General features: G+C 32.8%; 4 protein-coding genes across 6 annotated transcripts; 2 read left to right on the top strand and 2 right to left on the bottom strand.

Annotated features, from left to right (window-relative positions):
• The first annotated feature begins 3507 nt into the window (after positions 1 to 3507).
• On the top strand, positions 3508 to 6531 carry LOC116136569 (cysteine-rich receptor-like protein kinase 10). 2 transcript variants are annotated; one of them, XM_031422273.1, is made up of 5 exons: positions 3508 to 3830; positions 4613 to 4823; positions 4945 to 5182; positions 5343 to 5493; positions 6009 to 6531. In XM_031422273.1, exons 1-5 carry the CDS (start codon positions 3645 to 3647, stop codon positions 6402 to 6404), a joined length of 1182 nt encoding a protein of 393 aa, XP_031278133.1. In that variant the 5' UTR covers positions 3508 to 3644; the 3' UTR covers positions 6405 to 6531. The 2 variants fall into 2 exon arrangements, with proteins under 2 accessions (XP_031278133.1, XP_031278198.1); XM_031422338.1 differs by having other exon boundaries at positions 3692 to 3830; positions 4600 to 4823.
• Positions 6532 to 7068: 537 nt separating this feature from the next.
• LOC116135592 (F-box protein At2g17036-like) lies at positions 7069 to 7953 on the bottom strand. Its single transcript, XM_031421332.1, has one exon. It carries the CDS (start codon positions 7951 to 7953, stop codon positions 7069 to 7071), a length of 885 nt encoding a protein of 294 aa, XP_031277192.1.
• Positions 7954 to 9788: 1835 nt separating this feature from the next.
• Positions 9789 to 12858, top strand: LOC116137838. Of its 2 annotated transcripts, XM_031423566.1 has the most exons (9): positions 9789 to 10132; positions 10803 to 10898; positions 11344 to 11428; positions 11637 to 11758; positions 12136 to 12160; positions 12241 to 12324; positions 12425 to 12454; positions 12545 to 12650; positions 12795 to 12858. In XM_031423566.1, exons 1-9 carry the CDS (start codon positions 10040 to 10042, stop codon positions 12856 to 12858), a joined length of 705 nt encoding a protein of 234 aa, XP_031279426.1. In that variant the 5' UTR covers positions 9789 to 10039. The 2 variants fall into 2 exon arrangements, with proteins under 2 accessions (XP_031279426.1, XP_031279485.1); XM_031423625.1 differs by lacking the exon at positions 10803 to 10898.
• Positions 12859 to 14376: 1518 nt separating this feature from the next.
• LOC116136325 (40S ribosomal protein S7) lies at positions 14377 to 17441 on the bottom strand. Its single transcript, XM_031422061.1, has 6 exons — positions 17349 to 17441; positions 15927 to 16020; positions 15755 to 15828; positions 15547 to 15670; positions 14842 to 15024; positions 14377 to 14636 (listed from the first exon to the last, which is right to left on the bottom strand). Exons 2-6 carry the CDS (start codon positions 15999 to 16001, stop codon positions 14517 to 14519), a joined length of 576 nt encoding a protein of 191 aa, XP_031277921.1. The 5' UTR covers positions 16002 to 16020; positions 17349 to 17441; the 3' UTR covers positions 14377 to 14516.
• Positions 17442 to 20702: the final 3261 nt, after the last annotated feature.

Raw genomic sequence — 20702 nt, forward strand, 5'->3', positions numbered from 1 at the left:
AGCTATTTTAATCAATATATTTCTTCATATATGAATTATAAATTTATTAAGAGTTGTGTTGATGTCAAAGTTCCGTATCAATTAAGAGACGAGCGTCTTCATTGTTTATATAACATAAAGACACTCTCACTATTTAGAGACGTCTTTTTATGATAAAATCATATAAGCTCTAAGATCTAAAACCGACAATACCTCTAGAAACTTAACTAGTGTTTAGATCGAGCATATACATCAACAATTTTAAATTAAAAATTAAAAGGCCTTGACCCTTAAAATCTATATCCTTTCAACAATAGTTAAGGTAAATTAAAAAAATCATTATCCCAATTCACAAGTCACAACGTCCACATTTCTGTATTCAACACTTCAACTGCCCCGCAGGCCAGGTCAATTGATGTGAAAGTACACTACATAATTAAAGAAAATAAATAAATAAAAATGTAGCTTTTAAGTAAGTAGGTGAAGAAGTCAAATAAATTTATTCTAAAATATAATTTCGGTCTAAAATAAATCATACATTAAATTAATTACTGGAGCTTTTACTCGTACTATATTTCAATCAATTCTTAACTGTAATCAGATCCTGATGACTTAGCTACTTTGTTCTTTTCAAAATTTTGGAAGTAAACGCATTTTAAATATGTAGTTATAATTTTCGTCTCAAGACTTTGGCAAATATCTTGATGGGTATTAAATTATTAATTAAGTCTCTCGGTTGAAAGCAGTCCGGTCTTCTTTTTTTTTTTTTTTTAAATTAATTAATTAGAATATCTAAGTCAGTTTATACATACCTCAACTAATTTTAGAGATCTATTAAACATTCTACAAACCCAGAGAGAACGACATTTTCCCACCCAAGGTTTGGCAAAACGACACTTTCCCACCCATCAAGTTTCAAAATGACACTTTTCCACCCTTCGTTAGGTTCTTTTATATTTTCCGTTAATATTTTATTAAAAATATGAAAATACCCTTAAATATTTTACTTTAAAATTTTTTTATTAGCCAAATATTAAAAATTTTAAAAAGACAAAATAGTTAACCTCACCTAAAAAGTTAAGAGTAATGCTATAAAATTGTTCAAAGTTAAATAATTTTAATATTTATTTATAATGTTATCAATATCACATCACTATTATTTATAATGTTTTTCATTTTTACTAATTAACATAAAAAAATCAATATTCGTAATTAATTCAATAAACAAAAAAAAAAAAATGTTTCTTTATACTTGGACTAATAAATAATCGAATAAAGACTTTGAATTAACTAAATTTTAATTTATAATCAACTAATTAAGAAATAAAATATTTAAGGGTATTTTCGTCTTTTCAATCAAATATTAACAGAAAACACTAACAGAACCTAACGAAGGTTGAGAAGTGTCATTTTGAAACTTGATGGGTGAAAAAATGTCGTTTCATCAAACCTTGGGTGAGAAAATATCGTTCTTCCTACAAACCCAAAAGGTCATATAAACTATAATATTATTATAATATATAACCCTAAAGTTTGAATCAAAAAATTCAAGAAAGAGAGCAAACCTCCTTTATCACTGTTAATAAAAAAACATAGTTGACGGACTCAATTAGACATCTGTCTAATTAACCATCACAGTTGTTTTTTTGTCAAAATTCAAAGCTGGACTTTATAACATGAAAACGAAATTTAATTTATAATAAATGATTGACAGTTATGTTTGTGGTCATACAAATATTGATATGATCTAGGCAATGAGGTGGGCAAATGGAAGCCATCAAAACATATTTCGAAGACAATTGAAATTCAAAGTTGAAAAATAATAATTTAAATTAAAGAAAGAAAGCCTATTAAAACTCTGAAGAGTCAAAAGTATTTGTTGTGTTGTGAATTTCTTGCTTGTGAAAAGGAATGGCGTGGACTAGTATGTAACTGCTTCAAAAACGACCGGCTTTGATTTTAAACTTATCAAAAAATATTTATTAGCAAAATAATGCAATTATAGAAGAGTGGATACCAATTTCGTGCATCGAATCATGTAACATAATTCTTATCATCGATTAATTATGAATTAATATTAATTGACGGTCAAGATTATATCACGTCATTCGATATATAAATTTAGTAGGTATCATTAAGTAATTGTAACATTATTCTATTTATTATACTTGTTGTGTGGATAAAATTAACTAACATAGACACTATTTGGTGCCTGTCAACCCTTAACGCATTTGAGTTGAAGCGTTATACATATATATGAGTGTTTAGGACTAATTTGTTTGTAGAAAATAAGACTGTCCTGCTTATAATTAACCCATAATCTAGGGACATCGAATTTGTTTTCCCTAATAAACCCTAATAAAATTTACAGGAAAAAAGGTGATTAAATGGTCTTTTCTTATTAATATGACATTATATTTTTAAGGGATTAGTCTGATGGTTAAAGAAGTTTGTTTACTTTCTTTAAGTTTTTATTTTTTAGATTTTTTATTTTTTAGATTCGAATTTATAGATCATCTATTATAATAATATCATAACTAACCTGATCTTTTGCATTTGTAAAGTATTTACTAAATTTTCAAAACTAATTAAAATACGTAAATTGATGCGGATATCCAGTTACTTAAAAAAAAAAAAAATGACATTATATTGAGAATTCGAAACTGTGCGCTGTTCAATAGAAAGATTTCTCATGGCACGTGGTGGTTGACGCTTTTCCTTTTACACACCGAGTGTTTCACTTTTAGCAGTTGAAGCCGCAATATAATTACCAATTTACCACCAAACTTAAGAATTTTTCAAAAGGCCGAGCGACTTCAACCTGTCCAAAGTTTGGCACAAAGATAGATTGATTTTCAAAAGATTTAAAAATAATAAATAAATATTTTCTGTATATTCTGTTAGGGATTTTTGTCTGCTAAAAAATAATATAGTAATTTTATTACAGTCATAAATTTTTTAAATTTTAAATCTTTTTCTCCGTATCTATTCTCACCACAAGCCCGTCTACATAGCCCTTTTGTATCGTTGATCAATTTTTTGACCGGATTTAACATTTTTTTATGAAATTCTGTGATAAACAGTGGTACTGGTCCTTACTAGTGTGCGTTGGGAATGAGGATCGATGGGTATTCTAATCTTTTCATCATTTCTATCTTTTAGCAAATGTAAATTCATAACAAAACATGACAGAAAGTGGGTATTTGTCATTTTCAAACCTTTTGATACCATTTGTCTATCCAACAAATTTTGTGTATGTGTAAGTCATTCCTCCTTTTTTAAAGAACAATATTAGTTTTACAAAGACACATACAATGAGGGCATATAAAGACAATCTTTACCCTTGATTTTTATGATTTCTCTCTCTCTTTCTCTTTTTCTATTTTTTTTCTTATTTTTTTGTATGATATCATTTTGTAATCCCCTTTTTTTTTTAATCTTTGTAAGGATCACATTTTTATTTTTTAAATTACCCCAAAAATAAATGCCCGTAGACAATTCCATTGACTTGTGGATCTTAAGTCAACCTTAAATTATCAATTAAAACACATACACCTCCTTTTCCAATCCATAGTCCTGCATTTTCTCCATGCTCTCTCTCGCATTTTCCGCCGTCCGATTTCTTAATCCTCCATGATCGTTACCTGCATGCTGTTACTTTGTCCATGAATTTCGACGATTTTCTCTCCCGTTTCCTTTCCTGCTGCGGGAAGAGGCTCAAAGACGTTGATGAAGCCGAGGGCGCGGACTCCTCTGACCTCTTCTTCGAACTCCGTACTCTTCAGATTGCCACTAACTTCTTCTCTGAGTTGAATCAGCTCGGCCACGGCGGCTTTGGCCCCGTTTATAAGGTAATTCGAATGCTCTGATAGGACCAATTTCAGAAATTTTTTAATGAACGTTTGAAATCATTTTGTGGGAGGTGTTTCTGGTGAAATTTGAAAATAACGAAGTATGTGTGAATTGTTTTAGTGGGAAGGTGGATTTAATCTGTTGTTAAGTTTTTTCATTTGTCTATATGTTATCTTTTTTTATTATATGATTAGGAACATGACATTATGGACTCTTCGACGATTCCACTGAATTTATTGTTTATTTTTAATTTTTATTATTATGACTGAAAGTTATATTTGTTTATATATTATTAACTGAAAATTAGTTTTTTTTTTTTTTTTTAATAACGAAAGGGTAGTTATTTTCTAAGATTTAGTAGTATTTTGTAAAAGATAGCAGGGTAAATTTTTTGAATGGGGTCTCTCTAGTTTAGAGAATAATCAAGAGGCAGCTGCTCGATTTTATGAAGTTCAAGGAAATTTTGCAATGAATGTTAGAAAATGTTTTGGATAATTTCTGGGGATGTTTTCATTTATTTTCAAACCAAGAGATTTTCCTTATAATTACATCAAAATGTTGAGTTCAATGAAATCCTCTCAAGTTATTATGGAAAAAGTACCAGATTAAGTTTAGTTGAATATATTCATTTAACTTTTTATTACATCATGTCAAAAGTTATTGTTATGGCTAGTTTTGAGCATGAATCAGAATTTTTTTACTTTATATTGTCTGGGGTAAGGTAGGAGTGATGGTTGGCATTTCTGTTAAATAATTATTCAATATTAGTCCGTCTTCTCAGGGATTGATGCCAAATGGTCAAGAAGTAGCGGTAAAGAAGCTTTCAGTAGACTCCAGACAGGGGCTGAGAGAATTTACTAATGAGGTGAAGCTATTGTTGAAAATTCAGCACAAAAACTTGGTCACATTGTTCGGTTGCTGTGCTGAAGGACCTGAGAAGATGCTTGTTTATGAGTATCTACCAAACAAAAGCCTCGATACCTTTCTATTTGGTAAGAGAAAGAGAACAAATAAAATCAATCATGTGGATTTGCATAAATGCATGGACTGAAATTTAGATATTGATAGTTTGGTAAAAGTAGGACTAATAATTTGAGAGGTGAAAATTGTCAGATAAAAAGAAGTCTGCATCACTGGATTGGACAACACGATACCGGATAGTTACAGGTGTTGCAAGAGGTCTTCTCTACCTGCATGAGGAGGCCCCTGAAAGGATCATTCACAGAGACATTAAAGCAAGTAATATTCTGTTGGATGAGCAATTGAACCCAAAAATCTCAGATTTTGGCCTGGCAAGGCTCTTTCCTGGGGAAGACACCCATGTGAATACATTCAAGATTTCTGGTACCTAGTGAGTAGTTTCTGTACTTTTTTTGTGTCCTTGTAAAATTATACTTAACAATCAAAGCAATATTAGTTGCATGTGGGTTCAAGTTTTTCTGGCTTATTTATTGCAACTTTTCTTGAGAAGCTAAGAGAAATAGAAGTAATTCAATCTTTTGCTGATGCAGTGGTTATATGGCCCCTGAATATGCGTTGCATGGATATTTGTCTGTGAAGACAGATGTTTTCAGCTATGGAGTTTTGGTCTTAGAGATTGTAAGTGGAAGAAAAAACCAAGATAGGAGTCTTGGCGCCGAAAAGGTGGACCTCTTGAACTACGTAAGTTAATTCCATGAAGAATTCATCTGATCTTACTCTTGCCCAAAGTAACTTCACATATGAACCTTCCTCTCCGTGTCCACAGCCAGAAAGTAATGGTACCATCGATGCTATTGTCTAATGATCAATTGTCATAAATAAGGTTAATAAACATGGGCATGATATCTGAGGTTAACTTATGACCACATGCGCACCTTTATAATCCATGGAGACAATTAATGGAGGCCTTTGAGCTTCTGGTGAATTTGATTTGAGCTGGTAATGTTTCAAACTTTTGGGGGATGCACTATTGCTGTCGTCTTCTTCTCATGGACTTTACAGGAATATTTATTGAAACCGTAACTTGGAATGGACTCTGAAATATCTCAAATCTATTTCTCTGCAAATATTTTGGATTGTGTTCATGTTTGATTCAGATTCCATTTTTGGTAATCCAAATCTGGAATTTGTTGCTTTTACCAGTTTGATAGTATTCATGAATCAGTGTGCTTAATTTTTCTTGCTCTCTCATACAGACATGGACACTTTACCAAAAGGGGAATCCACTGGAACTGGTGGATCCAAGCCTTACAAAGTGCAATCGTGATGAAGCGGCAATGTGCATTCAGCTAGGCTTGTTATGTTGTCAACAAAGCATTGCAGATAGGCCTGACATGAACTCTGTTCACCTCATGCTCTCAAGTGATTCGTTTACGTTACCTAGACCAGGTAAACCTGGAATTCAAGGGCGTGCAAGCCGTTGGACAACTACCACTTCTACTGCTCTCACTAAAACTGGTACTGATGCCAATACAAATACTAATGCTACTAGTACCAGCACCGGTGTTACTAGGACTTCTGGAGGTAACAGTTTTGTTGAGGATTTTTCCAGAAACTCCATCTCTTATTCTTCCATTGATGAAGGTAGATGATCTCATTCATAATAGTGAGTAATTAGGGCTGTGTAAAGTTTTAGTTATTTTTTTTGTATTATTCATTTTATTTGTTATATGATTTAAGTTGCTTTGATGTTATATATAGACTATAGTGAATATAAAATTAGAAGGCAAATAGCTGTTTCTTGAATCTGCTGGTGTTTATTTACTTGACAAAGAAGTCTCTCCCGTATGTGTGTTTACTTTTCGCCTGTTTATAGTACTCAACGACGATTATATTACTGAGGAATTTTGACGATTATAATAGAGGCTTCAATCAACAAAAAGAGAATAACAAAACAGGGATTGTATTAAATCTGATGAATAAGAATTACTTAGCGACATGGAGCTTCAAACCATTCCCAGAAATGCACAATATGAGATTACATTAAAAATAGAAACTTCTGAAAGTATCAAACTATTCAGAATGAAGTAAATCACGTACTGTTAGTGCTTCAGCCAAGGTGGAGGGGGCCAGAAAATGTTAGTATTGCCTGGAAAGTCTGAAAGTGCCACAAGAGTATTATCTTCTAAGTCAAAAATTGCAGCATCCGATTGAGGGTGATCATTTTCTTCTGAAAATACATAATCAGATATATAAATACAACCCATTTTACAATCCAAGAACTCTTTAGCCAAAACGGAGAATGAGTTTATAGAACTACAGAACAACACTGTCTTTCAAATCCAAACTATTCGTCACCCGAATCCACTCACGCTTCTCTTCATCAAGTTTTAAAACATTCAAATGAATCGGGTAACTTTTACTGCCACCTTTCTCCAAACAATTATCAAATTCAGATTTATCAACGAAGAAAAGATCCTCCAATGACTTGATCAAGTACTTATTAAAACCATTAGCAGTAGGTACCGGGGCTGCAACTTGAGAAATGTCCAAAGACTTTGAATCCACAGTTATGGTAAGACCCTTGGAGCCCAAAACATAGAATTTTTCCATATGATACACAATATCTTCAAAGAAAATCCCATCAACACTAAAATCAATATAAGTCCATTCCTCATCTCCCTTTCTGTACACACCAAGTTTCCCTCCACTAAAGAGCGTCATAATCTCAAACTCATCCAAAGAAACGACTATTTTCTGGAAAATAGGGTATTGAAGAAGCCCGTATGCTGTAGTTATTTCCTTAAGTCGATAATCTAGTAGGTTCAAAGACTTTGGTAACATCTCGGACAGATTTTGATCTGTAAATCTATAGAAAATATCCTCTACTCGGACACTGCCAGAGCTTAACTCACTGACTTTGACAAACCATGTTGAAGTCTCGAGCGGGGTACTGGAGATTTCATGAAGGGGCTCGATGGCGTAAACAGTGGAACGGGTGAGCGAAAGTTGGTTGTTTGAATCAAAAGGGTCAGGAATATTAAGAGTTGAAGGTTGAAGAAGAGGTAGTGAGGTGCGAAATGAGTGACAAACGGCGCGAAAACGAAGGGCCTCGACTCTTGCATGGAGAAGTTTCCCGATCATGGCGAGCAGATGGTCCGGGAGAGTGGACCAATCGGGGTTGTTTATGGTCGTTTTCATTGTGATTGCTACGAATAACGATTCACTTTAGAGCGGAAGGTTGAAGACGAAAGGTTGCTAAAGGTAAAGGAAATCAAAGTGGAAATCAAAGTCGAGATGATACTTATATTATATTCATCTACCTCATATTATAAAATCTCCCCTATAGACGTGCAAAGACAATAGTCTAATCACAAAAATGGCTTTACTAAATTTGACATAAAAAATTGCTAATAAAAAGATGAGCAGCTATCGTTACCGGAAAAAGTATCCTGAATTCATGCACCCAACATATATGGCACCATCTACTTTTTTTTAAAAACAAAATTCATAATTAATCAACGATGATGATGGTATCACGTCTATCAATGCATAAAATCGATATCTTTTTTCGATGATTGTATCATTTTCTTAAAAAGAATAGTTTTATTATAATGAGATGGTCGTTAGATATAAAAATAAGAGTAAACAACTTTTTCTCACCCAAGGTTTGCCTTAATTAACCTTTTCAACTCAAAAAGTTTTAGAATACCACTTTCTCATCTAAAATTAATATTCCGTTAATATTCAAAGTCGATTCCAATAACGAAAATTCTATATGTTACCATTATTTGAACTTCTGGTCTCCTCTTTACAAGATATTTCTCACTCCGACATATGGTTTTTCCTCAATTGTCAGCTACTGTAAAACTAGAATTTCATATTCTTAGATGATTTTTGACTGATTTCGGTGAAGAATTTTTAATTAGTCACCACTATTCGATCCATCGGTCTTTACTCTATAAAAATTCTCTTATCCTAACTCTTAGTAACTTATTGAATGTTGATTGAGAAAATAAAGTGTATTTTAAGTATTACCAACATAAAAACATTGGATGAGATATTGATATTTTAAAATTTTTTGGGTGTGAACCTTCAGTGAGAAAAAGTCGTTTACTCTATAAAATAATATTCTGTGTCCCAACCTAGTATTTATTTCATAATATTTTCTTCTGGGTTAATCCAATCATTATTCCTATTGCCAACGATGACTCAGCTGTCGTACACAAACAATAAAGTTTATTTTTTGAATTTCGTTATCAAATTGAACATAAGATTTACAAAATTTACATTTTAATGCCAGCAAAGCAATAATATTTTTAGTTCAAATCCAAGGATCATGGGACTGCTACCCAATTCGAGATTTTGAAAATTGATTTTACAATGCTTATTATTTTATTTCAACTTAGTCAAGCTTTGGCTGAGGTGTTTTATATTATATAGTGATGGTAAGCTTCTAACAACCGACAGACGTTTTGTAAAGTAATAGTCAGCCCCAAATGTTTGGGAATTAACAAAAAAAACCCCTTAACATCTATTAATTAATGATTTAAAATAACTGGCCAGGGGTAATACAGTAATTTCTCATAAAACATTTTCGAAAAAATAAAATATGAGGCATAATTAAAATGTTGGTCGAACATTTGGCCGAAGCTAATCATTGAAAATATTATATAGATTGATGTTCAAAGAACCCATGACTCACGAACGCCTCTAATTAACAAAAGTTTTCGACACACTTCATATTCCAAGCATCATGTATGTTTATAATTCTAGATTTTTTAATTTTCTCAAAAAAGAAAGGTAGAATTAAAATGACTTAATTGGCCATTAAAAATTAATATTTTTGTCAATTAGCGAATTTCAGGGAGATTTGTGTCTACTATCCAAAAATTTAAAGGCAATGGTAATTACAAGAAAATTAGGGAGGCTTATAAAATTGTCCTTTATAAAACTATTATATTATGATTATTAAAACAAAATAAAAAATTTCAACAATTAATAGTGGGACAGTGCCCATGCTTGACGCCATTTTGCTCTGTGTTTTTCTTCAACGGTTTCCACGATTTTTCCCACTCGTCAACTTCAAATAATTGACTCTCAATTCTCAAACACCACAACCCAACTCCATTTGATTTTGGTCACAAACCTTCAAGACGAGGGAGAGCAAGAGAGAAACCTCTTTCTCTCTCATTCTCAATACAATTACAAACAAAAGAACTACTACAAAGAAGATCAGTACTGGTTCTTGGATTTTCTTTATTTCTGAGATCGTTTGTAGGCCAAGATGAGGCCCAACTGGGAGCTCAAAAACTGCTGTCACCATGAACAAGTTGTGTTTCTTGTTACCGTCTCTGTTTGCGCCGTGGTTATACTTGCGGTATATATCTCTTTGCTCTCTTAGCTCATCAAATCTTGACTGCATTACATAGATGAATCACGCCCCATTTGGTTAAAACAAGAAAACTTTAAATTTTGTTTTTCTTTGATTAATAATATTGGTTTTAACAGAGTGAGGTTGTGTTTCTTCAAGTGGGAAACTGCCCCATTGATCCAAATGGACCAAATCTCATTGAAATGTTAAGGAGATAGCTGTCATGGTGGTGTTTTAGTAATATCTTATTGTCATTGTTTATCTTCATAAATTTTGGTTGTTGTGTTTCTTTGCTTTAAAGGGAAGAATTTTTTATTGAGTATTAGATGGACTATAGTTTCCAGTTTAAAACTATTGATTGATTAAGGTAAATGAGTCTTTTCCCTTTTGTGTTTTTCATTGTAAATAGTTTGGTCTAATTTATTTTATGAGAATCCAGCTACAATTAATCTGTGGCTTCAGTTAACATCTGTTATGGTGTAATATTAACTCGGTTCCTTGAAATTTATTGAATATTTTGAAGAAAACATCAATTGGTTATTTATGGTGATAGAAAGCAATACGTAAGGAACTTTGGGAATTTTAATGTGGGAATGGGTTGCTAAGTTAGTACTTCTAAAATGTGTTTTCTCAATTCTGTGTTTGAGGTCTGAATCTTCTTAATTATCGCTTTCAGCTGTGGAGGACAATACTGCTGAGACCATTTAAGCTTGTGACAGTATTTCTTCACGAGGCAAGCCATGCGATTGCTTGTAAACTTACGTGTGGCGAAGTAAGAGCAATTTTAAGCTTTATATCATTACCATCAATTTGTCATAGATACTTAAATCACAACCATGCTGCCTGTTGCATCTTCATTTTCTTGTCCTCCCTTTAATATTTAAAATGCACTGAAGAAACTTTGAATTCTGTATCTTTATTTGAGTCTCAATCTTTTATGTAGTGATGCAGTTATTGGTAAGTTAATATCTCAATTAATGAAATGATCAGTTTAAGCTAGGAAATGGTTTTTGCATTCACTAAATGTTTTTTCCTTCTTCTCATTATGGAAATGTTCCAGCTTCCTTGCTGCAGATCAAATTCTTAAATGCTCAATTTCATAGTGACTTTATTGATTTCATGTAGTTTTTACATTTGGTAGCAGCTACTACATACTGATATTTTTTCATCTACGAAACGCTTGTGGATCCCTATAGCTCATATACTTTAGCATGTAGGTGGAAGGAATCCAGGTTCATGCTGACGAAGGTGGAACCACAACAACACGCGGTGGCATATATTGGTGTATTTTGCCGGCTGGATGTAGTTTCTCTTATCCTTGACCTTTTTTCTCATTTTGTTGTATCTTTTGCTTTTATCCAACATGGAACTACAAATTTCCAAATGTATTTCTGGATTTGTCATTACATATGGTCTGGATTGCATCCTATTCAATATTGAGCTCAGAAACCTCAAAGGTAACTGTACTTGTTTCTTTGTGACTAATTTCATCTTTATTGTTGCATTCCAGATCTTGGTTCGTCTTTCTGGGGAATGTTACTGATACTAGCATCCACAAATCTTCTTACTGCAAGAATTGCTGCAGGGTGCTTTGTTCTTGCTTTGCTTGTTGTACTTTGTGTAGCTAAAAACGTAAGTGGTTGTGGATATCTGAAGTATTTCATACTCTTTTCTTCATTTCATTTGTGGAAGGCACTATAATATGTGAAGGCTGAAAATACTAGAGATTTATATGGTAATATAATTCACAAAACTTTACCCACTTGGAATTGGAATGCCAAATTAACCAAATAAAATGAAAGTTAAAACTATTTTTTCATCAGATATATAAAAAAAAAAAGGAAGCACTCATTTCACTTCTGTAAAAAAATTCAAAGAAATTTATTAATAATAATTTGGTTTCTTATTGTGCTTTTGCTTGTGGCCTCTTAAAGATCTACGCAATCTCAAAACTTTTTACTCTTTGTTTGTATTTGTGCTTAACAAAATCTCTCCTATTGTTTCTGCAGTGGACACTTAGAGGACTTTGTATTGGTATGTGTTTTCATAACCTATATAATTCTTGCTTTTCCTGATATGCACATTCTTATGTAAATATTGATATTGAATATTAGGTTTTGTTGTTTTCCTTGGTGTAATATGGGTTCTGCAAGAAACAACAAAAATCCGCATACTTCGGTACATCATTCTTTTTATTGGTAAATAAAGTTTTGTTTTTCAGGTTCCATATTGTTTAGTGAATTTCACTATAATGCTTTTCTTGTGATGGCATAAAGAATCACGGCTTACTAACTGCAGGTGTGATGAACAGCTTGTTTTCTGTATATGGTATGATTTCTGAAACAAAACTGATTTTATCTAGGTATCAGTCTATCTGTTTGTGCCGTTAGTGACGCCTACTGTTTTCATTTTATGCAGATATATATGATGATTTAATATCACGAAGAGTTCACTCTAGTGACGCCGAGAAATTTGCAGAAGAGTGTCCTTGCCCATGTAGTGGTAGTGGATGGGGCATCATTTGGTAAGTGCCATTTAGAAGAAAATAATATGTGGTTAATGGTTGACATCAACATGAAGATTTATTTCTTTGTGGACATCAACATGAACATTAATAAATGTTTAACATGTATTGCATCACTCTGATTATAATGATTTCTTGTTGCAGGGGATTAATATCTTTTGCATTTCTCTGCGGAGCCATGTACCTTGGTCTCGTAATATTGTCTTGAGGTACATTCTGCTTGTACAATAAACTTTCTCAAGTTATATTGGGTAGTAATCTGAAACTCACTCCAGTTTTTGGTAATCTCAATTGTCTCCATCACATATGTATAGGCTCAATAGTTCTGGTTGAAGTTCTCTAATTGCTGAGAAGCCCTGACACAACACAAATGCAACTTCATATACTTCAGGAGTGCCATCTGCCCATCTCATTTTTCTTGAGGAGATGTTCTCTTGATGCTAACTTCAGTGTTTATATTCTATATTTGAAGACAATATATAATCCGAAATCAAAGACAATCTGTTCATTTTTCTTTTTATCTGTAAGTTGGTCGCCAGCACTAATCTCAACTGGGAAAAAGGGTTTTTGATAGTGTGGATATGTCGCCATTGTTATTGGTGTAGCATTTTTGAATAGGAGCTTGCAACTGACAGAATAGTGAGGCCCCCTTTGTACACAATTTTTCAGTACTCTATTCCCTATTCCATCCAAAATACACATTTATTTCCTTATTTTAAAAATATTATTTTATATTATTTAATTCTTTTAAATCCCCTATATTTGTATTCATTTCATTTTAAACCCCTTAGATTTGTTAATTTAATTAAACATCCCCAATTTTTTTTTTAGAAATTGACAAAATCACTTCAGCAACCCACATTTGCCAGATTCCAGCCACCACCACCGAAAGCTGGCTGGAATCTAGTATAATGACGTACTATCGATTGGATCTGGCTGAAAAATGCTAGATTAAGGCCAAAGATCTAACTGTAGCTAGTCGTGAACGACGGTTAAGATATGACTGTTATTGATCATCAATGATGGCCATATCATTGGCCATCGTTGACGACCAAATGCGACCAGGTCTAACCGTAGATCTAGATTTTTCCAGTCAGATCCACCGTCAATCTGGTCAAAAAAAGCCATATTGACGCACGATCGATTGAATTTGACTGATCGTATACCGATACAACAACTCTAACTATCTTCCAACAGTAATGACCGACTGTCGGCGGAGATATTTTTATTAATTTTTAATATTTTATTGTAGAAGTATTTAACAAATAAACAAACCTAAAAAGATAATTTTATTAATTTTTAAATTCTACATCATAATAATCATTCAATTTCACTTTTTTCAAAATATTATTCTAAAAAAGTAACAAATAATAAACCACCTGCTACTTTTTACATGAATTCCAATCACTTTTAAGTTCACATTAAGACAGCTTAGGATCCTAAAAAGAGGTGAAAACACAAGATTGCAGTTGAACAGAACTAAGTCCGGAATTAAAATAGGGAGAATAGACTGCAGAAAAGTAGGGATCAATTATACGGTTTTGAAACATCTTGTATCTCAAACACTATTTATTTTTATTTTTTTTGGGAAAAACATAAATAGTCAGGCACGTTTTATATTTGTTATACCACAAATACCAATGCAAGTTAATGAATAAGATTGCAAAATGCAAATATCATCACAATATTAGACTTCAGAATCCAAAATGCAACACTGAAAATATCATACTAGCCAGCGAAAATAAAATCCAACGTAACAGTATCCTGCTTTCTAAGAACACCTAAATTTCAAAATTTTAGAAAATGACAAGTAAAACAGGTTCAGGGAAGAAACATTTGAAAGGTGGCATGGCACTTTATAATATTCTAAGCCTCTGATAGAGGGAACTCGAACACGACTTCTTTGCCTGAAAGCTTTCTGTAAACTGCAGCAAATGTTTCCAATTTGTACTCGGTATTATTGCGTTCCTTAGGATCCAAGAAAACCTGTCAATTGAAGGAAAGAATTAAGATAAATACACAACTAAACAATTATAATTACAAATGACCACTTTTAATAAATAATTTACGGAATTAATTAGGCCTGTGCGTCAACCAAACAATTTAGGAATCTCCATTGCCTGCCCTAACTTTTTCCTAATAATACTTCTCTGAACATCATTCCTAAATTTAGATGGTTATAACTACATACCTTCATTATCTTCGATCCATCAAGTCTGTATCTTACACGTTTCCCCACAATTTCAGCAGGCAATACAACATCTTCCAGCATTGCCTCGTGCACAGCAGTGAGTGTGCGGCTGCGGGGACGCTGAGCAGCAGATCCTTTCTTTGGAGGCCTCAATATCCTCCTGGTGGCAATCAAAATCACATCCTACCATATGCCAAAAATGTAATCACAATCAACAAATATTGTAGAAGAAAATATAACAGGGTTATTACTGCATTTCACTCACAGCGTTTAGAAATGAAATTATTGGGCATAACTCACATTCTCATAATTTGGCTATTCCATAGACAGATAAATTATTTTAGACAGATTCAGATGCAGGATGTATGAATGCAAATAAGAATGTTACAGACGATCTAACTGCATTCCAACAAAAGAAGAATAAAAGACCATAAAATAAACATTAACATAGCAGTGTATCAATCAACTATTCCAACTAATAAAGCCAGTCAGAATTTCCTTCCCAAATAGCGTCTTATGAAACATGATGCAACAAAATTTTAGATTTTCGACACCTTCATTTATAAGCAACCACAACTCAAGCCACATAAGCACCATGCACAATATAACACTTTCAGATACAGTACTAAATAAAAATTTCATATGGTTTATATGATGGCTTTATAATGAGACAAATTTTAAGAGAACCAAGTAATCTATGATCACCTTCCCACTGAACTTCTTCTCAAGTTCCCTAACAAGCCTAACATGAATCTTGCGATAAGCCTTCCTCAACCTGTATGGGACATGGACAACAATAGCCTTCCGGTTCCCGGAAACATCAATTTGCCTGCATGAAGGACAAATTAGTACCATGCATAAAATGAGCCAGAATCAAAATGGCATTAACTATGAAAGTTAACCATTTTCTTACATAGCTGAATTTATATATAAGTCCTTTAAGTCACTTTTCAGCTCCTGGTTGGTATTTTCCAAATCGAAGAGTGCCTATTTCAACAGTAGAGAGAAAGAATGAAATCTAATTTCCAATGTTTTAAATTTCACATCGAGTTCGCCAGTGTATTTTAAGAAAGTTTATTTAGAACCTGTGCAACTGACTCCTCAAATTCAGTTGGTTCAGCATCTTTATCTTTGTGAATCTTCTTCTTTGATGAAAACATCTTCACTATTCTGAGTCAACTGATAAAATATAGGCAAGGAAGTAATTAATTAATAAGAAATTTATATTATACCCAAATCAATTGCTTCTCACTAACAGTAAATTTAAAATTTTGAAGATACTTAACCATTTCATTTTTAGTTTTTTACTACATAAAAGAGAGCATGCTGCTTATCTTGAACCTATGCTAGAACATTCACAATAATTTTAAACGTTCACCTGGAGCAACAATTACCCAGTTGATCATGACTCCAATAAAAGTGTATTATTCTTCCAGAGCTATACTCATGAATATATTGTACTATGACATAAACATACACTATATGATACAAATACTACAAGAAGAATAGAAAACTGAGAAAACTTGCCTTTATGATCTCAAATACATATACGATAAAATTGCATTTGCCTAGGTATAAATAGAACTTGGGTCATCCCAGTTTTGCATGTTGTCATTTAGGCAACAAATAAGTTGTAGCCAAAAGTATAAATAAGTGGCATGAAAGGAAGATGCGAAGTGGTGGAAATCCGCCATGACAATACCCCCACTCGGATTTCCACTACTTTTCATGATATAACGCTCATGTTTTTAACCCAATGGAATTTTCCTTAGCAAAGCCATGCACAACTATATATAAAAAGTGGAAATCCAAGGGAGAATGTTGTGATGAGATAGGCTCCCACCGCTTGCCGCATACTTTATTGTCACTTATCCCATTACTGGGGAGTGAAGGCAAAATTATTAGGTAACCCAAGTTATCTAGAAAACAATACAACTGTATCATATATTTAAGCGCTTTCCACTTTTGTTCTCTTATTATTCTTCTCATAGATTTTATATTTACTAAATAATAAGTGCTGATAATGCCTTATGAATGAGTTGTGTAAACAAGTACAAACGAATTGGACAAGAGAATGAGAGAACAAAGATTTTTTTGTCAGACTCGTACATCTTTCAAATCCTATAATAAAAGTCTTTGTTATTTTACACAAATCAGTAAATCCCTTGCTATCTTTTACTGAATAAATATAATTAGTTAAGCTTCCTTTAGACCTAAATGATAAGAATAAAACAAAATTAAATTAAAACATCAAATTCTATCAATCAGTAACATTACAGTTGCTGAGTAAGAAGAAAACCTAAAAGCTATTTGAGCTACAGAAAGAACAAAATAGTAAGTAATTTTCTTTCCATTTCTCCCGTTTTCCAAGCAACCAAACAGTACATAACAGACTCGGTATAAAAAAAAACTCAGACTAAGGATACAGAAAACAAGATCTTTCCTTCATTTTCTCGCATTGTATTAGCAACCAAACAGAGCAAAACTGACGAGAATTACGAGCATACCTGTCAGAGAAACTGAGGAAGAGCACACAGGCTTCGGCAGACGAGAGAAAAACCCTAGGGTTTGAGGGGTAAGAGGGCTTATAAAGAAAAAATCCAACGGCAGGGATGGTTGTTTTATTCAGATTTCCGGTTGAGATTAACTTTGGGAATATGCATATCAACTTACTCGGCCCAATTTCCCGTCGGGCCGTTTTGGATTTTTTTTTTATGTTATGAGCCTAATGGGCCTTGCTAGTCCTTTAGCAAATTTACTGTGAACCCATGAAATATTTTGACATACAAAAATTAGAAAAATAAAAATAAGAAATAAAAGATCATTAAAATTAAATTACTAATTTATTTATTTTTCATCAACTTTTTTTAATTATGGGTTATTTTTAATTTTTTATGTTTATTTGTTAACTTGTACGAACATTACTCCAAATGTTTGGCCTAATGGAAAAGAACTCATTTAGTCTTGATAATATCCTAAGTTTGAGTCTCCACCTTGTCGGAAACTTTGGAGGCGGGATGGGGTAGGGGTTACAAAAACTATAACTATAATTAAAAAAAAAAAAAAAATTGTATGACGGTCCCTACATGTCACCATATAATAATCTAATTAAGGTAGCTCAAATGGTAGGACGAGTGATGAGATGTGTGGTTAAGACGCACGGTCTTAAGTTCGAATCTCTTTGGCTCCCAAGATTTAAGTGGGAGGCCGTAGCGGTGGATTGTTACATTAATCTCCCTTAAGGATTAATTGAGGTATGCATAAGCTGACAAGAACACCTTGGTTACCCAAAAAAAAAAAAAGAAAAAAAAAAAAAAAAACCAGGAGTGTCACATAAATTAAGATGATAGCTAAAAATAATATAAATCATAAATGAATTTTTTACTAAAATGTCTAAAAAAACTACAAATCTCATATTTTAAAATATTAAGATATATAGTTTTAATATCAATTATTATTTAAGAGTGATGCTATAAACCAGACTAAATCTCTATCCAAATCCCAAATTTCTAGTCTTCTACATCACTAAAGGAAAAAAAGCCAATCAAGTACACCTGTTTCATATCATGATTACACATTTCCAGCATATGCTAATGACATTGCTGTTGTCAAGCGTGCTCATTAGGTACATCTATACTCAATTAAATCCACTCGTATCTGTTTTATATTTTCGTTATTATGGCTGAATTTCGCCTCCAATACTAACGGAAAAAAATGTTGATGGTTTGCCACGTAACAAAACAATACCCTTATATACGTGAATGGTTAGGCAAGATAATGACATATTGCATGCCAATTACAAAAAGTGATTCACAAATGATTCGTAGTACGAATGATCTCACACCCAGCTGCGTGGGTTGGAGGCGCGCGGTTAATTGTTAATGACTAAGGTAAGAGTGCAATGCATGAAACTCTACCATCTTCATCTCCCAGCAACAGGCTCTTGATCTCCTCTCTCCTCACTATGAAGAACTTCAGCCAACTCAAGTTCCAGCTAAGATTAGTTCATGAAAAAAAAAAAAAGGGTTTTCTCATTGGGAGTTTCTCTGTTTTTTGTTGCTTGAAAATGGTTTTTACAATAATATTTACTTGTATTTGTGTTTACTTTTGGTTTGTGTTTGTGTTTTGTGTGTGTCAATGAATCTTTTTGCCGCAGGCTTTAGGCTTTTTTTTTCTTTTTCTATAATGGTAATTTTTTGAAAGGTTATTTATGATGGTTGAGTTGTGATTCTACATTTCAAATTTTTGTGTTAAGCTAAGGAAGTAAGGATTAGGGTCATTTAGTGCTTGACAAGAAGGGTTTTCTCATTGGGAGTCTATGCGTTTTTTGTTGCTTGAAAATGGTTTTTACAATAATAATTACAGGTATTTGTGTTTAGTTTTGGTTTATGTTTGTGTATTCTGAAGAGAAAAAAAAAAGGGCGGATGGGGGGGAGGGGGGGTTTCTCATTGGGGTTGAAATTTGGTGAAATGGCTTACCATTTCATCATTTCTGGTTACATTTTTTGTATATATTATACGCACTTTATTTTGCATATGTTCTAGTTTACATGAGCATGCGAGATATGGCTTTGTAAGGTATATTTCATAGTCAGTTTATTCTTAAAAACTTGGGGTTTCTTGATAGGATTGTTGTTTGTTGAAATTGTAAGTGTAATATACGTGTTTTGGGTATTTTGTATCATTTGTTAATTGTTTTGTGACTATTTAAAGGCATGTGGGGTTAGTGAAAAATTTGAGTTAAATTATTTAGACCGCATTATACTATGTTTGTGTGTTTTCAATGAGCTAAAAGTGGTCATTTTTCTGATTGTGTTGAGAGGCAATACGATTATAATTTTGTTCTCTGTTTATTTCTTTTCTTTGTTATTACAGAGATTAGACCCAAATTGTTTAAAGTCTTTATAGTGAGATATGGTTTATAGGGTGTATTTTATATTCAGGTTATTCTTAAAAAAAAAAAGGGTTTCTATTTAAGATTGTTATTTGCTAAAATTGTAAATGTAGCCAAACAAGCTAGTGAGGTATTGCATCAAGACTTATTCCTCGATCTCTTAAATTTTCCATTCTAGAATTTCTAATTACATTATTTATTTGAAGCAACTATTTTAATATTCATTTTCATGTTTTGTTAGGTTTTTGGGCAACAAAATGAGGAGATTTTTTTTTTTCTTTTTTTTTTCAAGCATATGGTTTTTTTGTCTTTTGGTGACTTTTAAATTGATATATGTAATGCATAGCTATGCATATTATAATATGTATATATATATATTTTTTTTTTTTTTATATACATATAAACTCGTAGTTTCCATGCAAAAGGCATGGCTACACATTGGGTTTGCTTATGAGCATCTTGAAGGAATTTGATGCATGAGGGAAGCTGCATCTCCTGATATATTTGATGAAAATGGAAAAGAATTGACATTAAATATTGGCAAAAAGGATATCAACTTCTAACAGGGTGCTCAAGGAAAATCCTCCATGTACACTGAGCATGTAGGGCCAGGGTGCTCAGTGTGCACGGAGCGTGCAGGGCCGATCCAATTAAATTCATGTCATAAAATTTGTTTTATGCATAAATATATAAAATTTTATTTAATCTATATATACATATTTCCCTCCCAAAGTTCTCTGCTCCAAGACTTTTACTCTAGGACTTCAAAAGCAAATGTCAAGTCTGTCTCAAGAGAACTCATCAAAATTGGCAAGAATAATATGGGGAGCATAAGAAAGGAAAATAGGAGAGAAGAAGAATGTCAACTTCACGTAAAATATTGTCACCTTGAGCTCGACAGTTGAAGTCTTGGAGTAGGATCTTTGCTTGCAGAGTTCTTAAGGGAAACTTTGGAAGCATTTTGCAA

Source organism: Pistacia vera, unplaced genomic scaffold (assembly GCF_008641045.1).
Source record: "Pistacia vera cultivar Batoury unplaced genomic scaffold, PisVer_v2 Contig1002, whole genome shotgun sequence".
NCBI classification, from domain to species: Eukaryota; Viridiplantae; Streptophyta; class Magnoliopsida; order Sapindales; family Anacardiaceae; genus Pistacia; species Pistacia vera.